The following is an 11,404-nucleotide window of genomic DNA, read 5'->3' on the forward strand; positions in this document are numbered from 1 at the left end:
ATACGAAACAGGCCAATGGGTGCAGTCTCGTCTCGTGAAAATCTCGTACGATTGGATTTGTTTACTCGAGTCTGGGCTGTTTGATTTGTGAGAAGCGCCGAGATTGCACTGCCCCAAATAAAGTGGCGTGCCGGCAGAGCAAGGATTACGATCTGCAATCTGTTTGTAGTACCTGCAAGAATGTGCTGGACATGTATCGTATTTTCTCTGTTGTTTCAGTTGCCATCATGTTGCTAAAGAAAGGTTCAGTGACTCATTTGTTTCATACAAGACGAGTCAATGGTTTGGTCTGGCTTCGAATCTTTCGCTGTAGAAGAAATCTATTCGTGTCTCTATTGGAGAACTAATTGTATTCACTCGTTATAAAAATAATATAGTTAATTAAGACAAACTCACAGAACAGATACCATCGGTCCCTTGATGTTCGTCCTAAAGAGGTTTGACTGGATATCATTCATACTCCCCCAAAGTCGTGTAACATTTTATTATTATGGAGTGCCTTGTTTATCTCTCAGTACCTCCAACCATAATATCCCTGTCCCTTATATCCTCAGGATCAGTGTAGTTGTTGGAACGAGGTGTGGGCCAATGTAGTTGTTTACATTTTAATACATTATTATTATTATTATTTGGAAAGGATTGGGAGAACTTCATATTCAATTATTATTATTATAATTATATTTGAGGATTTCCCAAAGACGTAGTCTAAATTGAAGGGAGTTCCATTATATTGGGAGGCTGTAGGGTTGAGATAGCAGACAGTGGAGGGCTAATAATTCGTAATGAACAGCCTAGCAAGAGAAATACAATTATGCTGAATGTTCCAGAATGGTCCTTTAATCAATGATACCTATAGCCTCGGGATATGCCTTGAAATACGAAATGTACCGAAACAGAAACACAAAAATTAATAAGAATAAGCGCAACGCACAAAGAAGGAGGACAGAGGCATGTCAGTGAGGAGTGGCATTGTGTTTGGTGTCAGAGAAGTGCGTTCAAATGTGACTGTGAAACAGGGACTGCGAGGCTGTGGCTCTCAGGTCTGCGGGCAAGGCATTCCAGACAGTAGCGGTGCGGAAGAGAAATGACCTCCCGGCGTGTTTCCCAACCCGTGGCAGAGTGAATGCGAGTTGGTGGCGGCGACTACGCGTGGGGCAGTATCCCGCTGCTTCAAAAAGTTCTGGTTGGGTGGTGACCAAATGGAAGAATTCCATAAGGCAGGCGATCTTCCTGCGCCAGGATAGACTTGGCCACCCCAGCTGTTTAAACAATGATGACTTGGGCTCGTCTGATGGGCAAGGGCATCTCTCAAGCCGCATGACTGTGCGAGCTACTCTGGCTTGCAGCCGTTCAAGGGTGAGCCGCTGTGCAGCAGAGAGGGAGGACTCCCATACTGGGGCGGCGTATTCTGCTGTGGGGCGGACATACGTAAGGTACAGCTTCCTGACGATGTCTCCTGTTAAACGGTCAGCCATATGGCACAGAAGAACGCAGCGTTGTCTAAACTTGCTTATTGTCTGTTCAATATGCTCCTGGAAGCTAAGTGTTTCACTCAACAACACTCCCAGGTGACGGTGACTGGTTGACGGCTGGATACCGCAGATGGTCTCTGCAGCTCCTTCCTCAGCGAATGAGATAACAACGGTTTTCGATGGGTTGAAGGTTCCGCCTACTCGGTCGGCCCAGGCAAATGTGTCCTGCAGGGCAGTCTCCATTGGGCTGGTACCTTTGGTTCGTGCTTGGCCGACGGCGGTGTCATCCGCGAACAGGTAAACATCAGCGTGCTGGTTGCGTTTCGAGGCACTGGGTAGGCTGTTGATATGTACCAGGAAAAGCAATGGCCCGAGGTGGGAACCCTGGGGTACTCCAGACTTGACGGGACGTGGGGAGGACAGATGGTGTTGGACTCGGACGCTGAATGTACGCGTATCGAGGTAGTTCTTAAACCAACTCGTAGCCGGAGCATCGCAGATAGTCCCGAGTTGCTGGAGAAGCACGTCATGCGGCACTTTATCGAAGGCCTTCGCAAAATCGAGAAATGCAGCATCGTAAGGGATGCGTTTATCCATGGTCGAGGTGATCTTAGTAGTGAGCTGTATCAGCTGGTCAACTGTGGAGCGATCACGGACAAAGCCGAACTGTTCCGGGACAATGATGTTGTTGACCTCGAGATAGTGACCGAATTTGGTGGCGACAATCTTGTCTAGTGCTTTCGCAATAGCTGGGAGTAGGGTTATAGGGCGGCGTTGGAGGGATCACACGGGTTACCTTTATTTTTAAATATGGGGATTACTGTTCCCAGCTTCCAGGCACTAGGAAACTCACCTAAGGTGAGGCTAGCGTTAAACAGGTTGGTAACAGAGGACGTTATACATGGTGCGATCTCTCGGAGGATCCTGTTCGAGATGTTCCCGCCTGTTGCCTTATGCTGCGGGAGCCTTCGGAGCACCCGGTACACTGAGGATTCGGCCAAGACTGGCAGAGAGAATACTTCATTCGGACAGTCGTCGGCTGGTGCTGGTATTGGACCTGTACCGTGAGCAGGAGTGCACTGGCGCTCAAATACCTTCGCGAGCATTTCTGCTTTCTCTGGTTCGCTCTGTGCCGTGTAGCCCTCACACGTTAGGTCAGGAACTTTATCTTTCTTACAGGAGATGTTGGCAAGTGTCTTGGCTTTCTTCCACCAAAGGTGGGCATCTTGCTCATCGTGAATATTCTCACTGTGGCGCTTGAAGTACAGGGTCTTGGCATTTCTTAACTGGTTCTGATATGCATTCCTCTGGGCCTTGTAGGTTAACCAGTATGCTACTGTTTGGTGGCGCTTGGCGGCGCTTGGCGGCACGGAAAAGGCGCTGCTTCTGGCGATGAAGGTGATGCAGATGCGGGGTGAACCAAGGCTTGGTTTGCTGTCTTCGAGATGAAACTCGTCTGTACGCTAAGCAGCTGGCAATGGCTTGTGTGATGCATGACTCCCATGCCCACCACGCACTCTCGATGGTGGAAGCACCGAGCATACACTCCCGGAGTGGAAGAGATGAAAGTTTCTGTCGTAGAGATTGAAAGTCAGTGTTCGCGTAGTCTGGTACAAAGCGGGGCGGCGGGTGCTTTGGGGTGTGCTTTCCTGAGAGATATTTAAAGATTATGGGACAGTGGTCTGATAGCGGATCTAGGACTTCAAGGTCGGATATACGATGCTCTGCGTCTGTGATAACCAGGTCAAGAAGTGATGACTGGCTACCCGTAGCTGAGTATCGCGTTGCGGTGTTTCGGACAATTTGCTGTAGTGCAAGGTCGTCTAACAATCCTGCTAGCTGTTTGCCCTCTGCTGTATCAACATCTGTTGCGTTCCACTGTCGGAGTTTGGCATTGAAATCACCGAGAATGACTGTCGTGCCTGAGGCTGACAGTGCGTTGGCAATGGTGGACTGGAAGGACACAAAAAAGTCGTGTTTTTCTGCTGATGATCGGTGAGGGGGCCTGTAAAACATGTGGAATGTATTCTTTCGACTGTTCTGCGATTCTATGAATTCCACGCAAATGTGCTCCAGTTTGCATTCAAGGTCGGTCCGCCGTTGGAAATGGCACATATGCGATTGTCGAATATAAACAGCAAGTCCTCCGCCTATCGCGGAGTGTCGGGCACCGTCTCTATCTTTACGCAGGAGGCTGTATCCGGGAATTGAGATGGCTGCATCCGGCAGTGATTGGTAAAACCACGTCTCACAGAGGAATAGGAGGTCAAGGGACGCAGTGTGTAGTAGCGACTCAATGACTGGGATCTTATGAGTGGCGCTTTGGCAGTTGAGTTGGCCTATCCTAAGGTGGAATGAATGTGTTATGGGAGTGTAGGGTGGATTTCTAGATGTCACATCAGCAAGAAGGGCAGGGAGGGGTTCTGCATCGTGAGTAGGACATATACTGGTAGGCCTGGTTAGATTTGACTTAGAGGGGAAAAAGCTGGGTGCTAGGGGATTAAGAGACGCCATTTGTAAGAGTGTCGGCAGAATCAGCACAGTAGTAGAATACAGATTGATATGCGCAAAAAATGTTCCTGACCACTATTACTAGGATGCTTACTTACTCAAGTGCCGTCGATGACTTGCGGCTACTCGTTTGGCAACATCGGCAATCTCTTTCGCGCTGGCCTGCTTTGCCCATTGCTGTTGTATGTCGACATTGAATACTGGCTGCTGCTCGGGGGTCAGCTGGGTGGGGGTCAGGACATGGGGTGCGAAGGTGTGCTTTCCCGATGCTAGGGTAAAACCTTCTTCATCTGGAGATGAGTGGGCGGCTGGTGGTGGCAGCGATGGAGCAACAGGTGTAGAGGCCTGCTGCTGTTGCTGCTGCAGCCCTTGGGTAGGATTGGCTGAGTCCACAGATGATTGTTGTTCATCTTGCACGGACCGGCTTTCCTGGGGCAGAGACTCATCGCCAGTCGCTTGTTCCGCGCTGTTGGGGTCAGGGTGCCTGTGATGCCGCTCATCAACAGCGGAGGCACATGTACGGTTTGTCTCTTCATTCTGCTCTGTGCTGGAGGTATCGTTTTCCTGCTGTGAGGTTTCTGAGATCCCGTCGAGGGGGTGCTTTCCCTCGTGTTCGGTCGGGTGTATTTCTCCCCGGCCTGGGGTTGATGCGTCTTTTTCCTGTTGTCCGCCTTCAGCACTTTCATTTGTGTTCGCTACGGTATTTCCATGCCGTTCTTGCGTATTGCTCTGACCTTGTGTGACCTGTGAGTACAGTGCTTTCTCTCCTGCATGCGTGTTTGGGGTTGCCTGGGTCTGGCTGCTTTGACCCTCGGCCCCTGCGTACGCCTGGTTGCTATTCTTGCGTGTTGGACAGTACCTTGCCTCGTGGCCAGTCTGTGTACAGAGGTAGCATGTCTGTACTTGGCCAGGGTACCATGTACGTACAGTGACACTACCTACTCTCAGCGTACTCGGTACTCCTTTCTGCAAGCTGATTCGAATCTGCCTTGTTCCTGTTTCGATAGCATAATCTCCATGCTTGACTGTTTTCCTCGTCGGCTGACCGAAAACTTTCCCATGTGCCTCCAAAGAATTGATTAACGCTCCATCGTGTAAATGCAAGGGACAGCCGAACAAGGACACCACAGTGACTTGGCTGCCTCCAACAATAACATGCACATCCTTACCAGCGATCCGGACTCCACTTGCCGCGATCCTAGGGAGGTTTAGTTCCCACGTAACGGAAACGCGTACGTGGGTGATCCACGTAAAGTGGATGAAGGGCACCCACGTTGCAATGTTGTGTTTAGTCACACGGAACAAACAAAAGCATAAAGCGAAAGGCCCAAACCTGGTCAAAGACGAAGCTACCCGGGCCTAAGAAGCTCATCGAATATTTTGATTTCGTGCTTCGGAAACTTCTTCAGCTGAGCACCCTCACAGCTTGCACAATGCGCTCCATTCTAATTTTCACCCACGTTCTGGCGGAACGTGGGTGAGCCTCCATACACGGCATGTCGTGAATCAGAAAACGTCTGTACGTGGGTCACTGAGTATCACATGGTACACCCACGTAAAGTACCCACGGATTACGTGGGACTAAACCTCCCTCCTATCTCTCACAGCTGGGCAGGACAACGTTACTACACACCAACCTGGCTTTCCGTGTAAGTCCACTAGAAGCAACTCCTCTGGCTTCACTCCATTCTTGGATAGCTCCTCAATGAAGAAAACGTGGTCCTTGGGCCACTCGGATCCTTGGGGAAGAGAACAGATGCTGCTGAGCCAGGAGCTACAAATTTGCTCACGCCCGCCATCGTACCCAAAAAAGGAGGGGCATGTTTATTGTTCCCACTTTGCTGTGTTGTTTTAGACAATCGTGGACTTGTCACACTTTGAAGTCATTGAACTGCTTCCAAAAGTTTTATTGACATCAACAGGATTACGATATCAGTACAATATGATGCCGGATGACCTTATCACGATAACCCATGACTACAATTATAAACACAGAATCAACAAAAACATCTGCGGCACGCATCTGGTTACAATTCTCAAGTAAATGTGATTTAGGGTGTGGACATCTGAATTTTCTGAAAGACAAGACAATTTTAAGACAGTCATGAAATTCTGCAACAGCAACATCCACAGAATGACCTGCATATAAGAAAAGTATTACTGCCCCTAGCTACCCATATTATTCCTCTGCAGAAGAACATGAATATGCAAGACTATAAAATTAAGAGTATAAATGTAGTGCCATTTTCTGCATAGAAAGGCTTGCACATCAATGCGTATAATATGGTATTGAATTTGATATGATGAACATGTAGAGGCGCTACATGTAGGCCATCATTTAGGGCATTCCATTGGTGATGCAGCGTATAGCGTATCCCCGTACGTTAGCATATCCCCGTACGTTACTGTACTTCCGTACGTTAGCATATCCCCGTACTGTATCCCCATACGTCCATACGTCCACCACCATCGTCAATACGTACCGGTCCCCATCCCGGCTGTTCGTCGGTGGCGAGACCATTCTCTCCTGTGAAGGAACTACACAAGGCGATACGCTCGCAATGGCAATGTATGCGTTGGGCACCGTGCCTCTCATCCGTCGTGCTGCCTCTAGCAAAGCCGTACAAGCGTGGTTCGCAGATGATTCCACAGCAGCAAGCACTCTCACCAGGCTTCATAAGTGGTGGTCCATCCTGGAAGAAGAAGGTCCATCCTATGGATACTACATCAACGCCAAAATGGCGATACTTTTGGTGAAGCCCGAGTGCTTAGATCGAGCCAGTGAAATCTTCCAGGACTCCAGCATAGACATCCGGTCGGATGGGTGTCGCCACCTAGGTGCCGTCCTCGGATCACCAACATTCTGTTCGGCATATGTGTCAGGCAAGGTGGATGAGTAGTGTCGCGAAGTGGATGTTCTGGCTGAGTTCGCCCGCACCCAACCACAAGCGGCATTTGCTGCCTTCGGCCAGGGAGTTCGCCATCAGTGGTCCTTTGTCGCCCGGACAGTGCCAAATACGGCCGACCTGCTCGCACCTTTGGAGGAAAGAATCCGTACCAAATTCATCCCTGCCATCATCAACCGCGTCACGCCAGGAGACATCGAGCGTGCCATGCTGGCCCTACCGTGCAGGGACGGAGGGCTGGGGATCGTCAACCCATCCTCCCTTGCCTCCCAGTTCCAGGACTCTATGCATATTACCAAGTCTCTCGTGCAGAAGATCCTCCAGCAAGATCAGTCAGCAGAAGGCGTCCCAGCTGCCACCATCACAGCGAAGGCAGAGATTGTTTCCCAGTCCCGGCGCCTGGCAAAGGAAGCGGTTGCCTCGGTCATTGCCACCTCCACCAGCACCACAGAGCGCACCCTGAATCTTGCTGCTGAAAAGGGCGCCTCCAGCTGGTTGACCTGTCGGCCCCTTCGTCAGTATGGTTTCAACCTACACAAGCAGGCGTTCTGGGACGCTCTCTGCCTACGGTATGGTTGGACCCCTCCAGGCCTGCCAACAGAATGTGTGTGCGGCAAAGCGCTTTCACAGGAACACGCGCTGTCTTGCCCAACTGGTGGCTACCCCGCCATGCGGCATAATGACCTTCGGGATCTCACCGCATCTCTCCTGCGTGAAGTGGCCCATGATGTCCAGGTCGAGCCACATCTCCAGCCGCTAACCGGTGAGACCTTCCGTCACCGCTCCGCCATCTCCGAGGATGGTGCCCGCCTGGATATGGCCGCATCGGGTGTCTGGGGTGGACGTTTCGAACGGGCACTACTGGACATCCGGGTATTCAACCCGCACGCCCGCTCCAACCGCCAACAGTCCATCACAGCCACCTACCGGAAGCATGAGGCCGAGAAAAGGAGCGTACGAAGAACGCGTCCGGGAGTTGAACACGCGTCTTTTTCTCCCATTGTGTTCAGCGCTTCCGGCGGCTACGGCAAGTCCGCCTCCGCTTTTTTCAAGCGTGTCGCCTCTATGCTCGCCGACAAGAGAAAGGAGCCCTTCTCCTCACTTCTTGCCTTTATTAGGTCAAGGGTTTCCTTTTCTCTTGTTCGTGCCTCCAATGCCAGCCTCCGTGGTCACCGCAGGCCACGGTCTCAAGATGCCCGCCAGAGAGTCATTGACTCAGATGCTTCTGTGGTCCTTGTTATCGTTTTCTCGGATTCCGGTTTTCCACTCTGTTATGTTCGAATCCATAGTCTGTTTAGTCTGTACACGATTTGTACGCAACTTCTCATTGTTTCTTTTTGTTTTTGTTTTTTTTTACCAGGCGTGGGCCATCCCCTGATCATAGGTGCCAAAGACTACATTAAAATAATTTTCAGATCATACGTCTGTTTTTTTTTGAAATGTTGACGTAGGTACGCGTTTCTCGAGCTCCGTAGTTTTCAGTGGATTTTCCGACTTCAACGTGCCTCTCCCGCAAACCAGCCGATGCAGGGTGCCACTTGTTGCCGGTGCAACGGCAACGGCACCTGCGTTCGGTGCGAATGCATGAAGGAGGGCCGAGAGTGTCGGAATTGTCTCCCTTCGAAGAAGAACAAGTGCCGAAACAGCTCCCCGACTTCCCAACCGTCTTCTCAACCAACGTCCACAGCTACCGTACCCGCTGTTGGTGATACGGTGCCGGACCATACTATCAGCAGGACGTCGACGAGCTCCGACAACAGAGCAACCACAGCTACGACACTAGACTCCGTACCCGTACCAAATGTCTCGAATGTGCACAAGCCAGCACTGGCAGCAGTCACCGAGAGTGCAGCCGCAGTACTCACCACCACCCTACTTGCAGAGTGCAGAGACGGTCACGGACCACCTCGCACAGCCCGGTCGAGCTCGTCTCCCGGTACCCGCACTGGCAGTAGCTCCGTAGTACCCGTACATGTTCAGGTGCCGAACTCGCCTGACACCAATGACAGTGCTGATGTCGATGTCGAACCTGCCAGCCAAGTGCGTGAGCCAGCGGACGTGGAGTGTGCCGATGGTGCCATGATGAATGCAAGCGGGATTGCTGTGGTGGAGCGCAGGTCAGCAAGCAGTGCGGCGGCGCCGAATCCGGACGTTACAGATCAGGAGTTGCACTCGGCTAGTAATACACCGGTCCAAGTCGCTGACCCTGACACAATCACCGACAGCCAGGCAACGCACCTATTGGCCACACTGGATGCAGGTGAAAGCCAACCCTCTAGCACTCCCAACTTCGACACAGACGCAACAGCCACTGGGGGCCCAGCTGGATCTGCAGACGGTGCAGAGGTCCCCGACCTACCAGTCTTCCCATCACTGGACCGCACCGCATTCCGACTTGGAGAACTGACAGGGGAAGACTCTGTGACAGCCATCGTTGAGGCGTATGAGGTTGTCGTCCACTTCCGCCCCAACCTGTTCCCAGTTCCCCAGGGCACCGTCGGTCGCTCGTTCATCTCCCAGCTGAGTGCCTTCTTCCACAGCTTTGGCAGTGCCTCAGCCTCAGAAGATGTCGCACTCAAGGCGGCGATGGTCTTCCCACACCTGATGTTACAGAACCCGCAGGGCAACCATACCAAGCCGTCTCCACAGGAACACCTAAGGAGACGTCTAGAACTTTGGCGAACAGCAAGCCTGCCGGAACTGCTCCGCGAGTCAACCACCATCCAGAAGCAGGTCCAGGACAGGCACCAGCCAGCCGCCCGATCGACCCCCCCCTGACCTGGCAAGGGCGTCCGCCGCTAATGTGTCCTCCGGCAAACTACCATCCGCCCTCCGTCAGCTATCAAGTGGTGGCTGCAAAGGAGTTCTCAGCCTGGACACCACTGTCGGCACTGATACCACCCGTGACCTTCTTTTCAGCAAACATCCGGCAGGGGAGCCGGCTGATGCAGAGTCTCTGCTCAGGGGTGAGCCACCTGTTCAGCCCCACAGAGTGATGTTCTCAAGCCTGACCCGTGACGTCATCCGCCAGGCCGCCCTGCACACCCACGGCGCGGCTGGGCCATCGGGCATGGACGCTGATGGATGGCGGCGCATGTGCACCGCGTTCTCCGAAGCGTCGGATGAGCTGTGTGACTCGCTTGCAACATGCGCTCGTCGCATTGCTACCACATACGTCAACCCAGCGACACTGGAGGCGCTCGTCGCATGCAGATTAATAGCCCTTGACAAGTCGCCGGGTGTTCGACCCATTGGTATCGGCGAAGTGGCCAGGCGCATTGTCGGCAAAGCCATCCTCACTGTAACCGGGAGAGATATCCAATATGCAGCGGGCACCCTTCAACTTTGTGCCGGTCAGGAGTGCGGCATTGAAGCTGCCATCCATGCGATGCAAGATGTCTACCGTGAGGAGGATGCGGATGCCATATTGCTCGCCGACGCTTCGAACGCCTTCAACCGGCTTAACAGTGAAGCCTGCCTACGGAACATCCGTCACCTCTGTCCCTCTATAGCGCCAGCTGCAATCCACACCTACCGCCAACCATCCCGCCTATTCGTTGATGGAGAGTGCTTGCTATCGTGCGAGGGTACCACTCAGGGTGACCCTCTGGCCATGCCCGTATATGCGCTTGGAGTCCTCCCGCTCATCAAGAAAGTTGCAGTGCCTGGTGCGAAACAGGGCTGGTATGCGGACGATGCTGCAGCCGGTGGCAAGCTAACGCCTGTTCGCCAATGGTGGGACAATCTCGTCAGCCACGGTCCTGGGTATGGCTACCACTGCAATGCCCAGAAGTCACTCCTCCTGGTCAAGCCCTCCAGGTACGCAGCTACTATCGAGATGTTCGAGGGGACCGGTGTGCAGGTCACGTGTGATGGTTGCCGCCACCTTGGTGCACCTTTGGGCACGGATGAGTTTATAGAACAATTTGTCCAGTCCAAGGTCGCCACCTGGTGTGAGGAAGTTGCGCAGCTCACGACCATCGCTGCATCGCAGCCACAGGCCGCCTACTCCGCCTTCACACAGGGCCTGCAAAACAAGTGGTCCTTCCTCTGCCGGACCTCCTCCATCCCGCCATCCCTGCTTGAACCGCTGGAACACGCAATCAGCGGTCGGCTCATCCCGGCCATCACGGATCAGGCTCCACCTGGGACAACTGTTCGCTCCCTACTCTCTCTGCCTTGCCGGCGTCGGGGACTGGGTATGGCAGACCCTTGTTCAGTGGCTGAACAGTACACCTCATCCTGAAGGATCACGGCTAGCCTCGTGTCTCGCCTGCTGGAGCAGGAGTCGTCTCTTGGCGACTCTCTGACTCAGCTCCGGACGGTCAAGGCGACGGTTCGGGCCGAGAAGCGGAGCGCGTTCAAGTCTATGGCTGACGCTCTTCGCTCGGATCACCGGGAGCTGGCCCCTGTTCTCGACCTGGCCTCAGAAAAGGGTGCATCCAGCTGGCTGACCTGCCGCACCCTCAGCCGCCATGGTTTCACACTCAGCAAGGGAGATTTCCGGGATGGCCT

General features: G+C 52.9%; 1 protein-coding gene across 1 annotated transcript; it reads right to left on the minus strand.

Moving 5' to 3' along the window:
- Positions 1-4,073: 4,073 nt before the first annotated feature.
- LOC135828716 (uncharacterized) lies at positions 4,074-5,782 on the minus strand. The gene is made up of 2 exons (XM_065341140.1): positions 5,774-5,782; positions 4,074-4,880 (listed from the first exon to the last, which is right to left on the minus strand). The coding sequence occupies exons 1-2, from the start codon at positions 5,780-5,782 to the stop codon at positions 4,074-4,076; spliced, it is 816 nt and encodes a 271-aa protein (XP_065197212.1).
- Positions 5,783-11,404: the final 5,622 nt, after the last annotated feature.

This window comes from Sycon ciliatum, chromosome 12, assembly GCF_964019385.1.
Source record: "Sycon ciliatum chromosome 12, ocSycCili1.1, whole genome shotgun sequence".
In the NCBI taxonomy this organism is placed as follows: domain Eukaryota; kingdom Metazoa; phylum Porifera; class Calcarea; order Leucosolenida; family Sycettidae; genus Sycon; species Sycon ciliatum.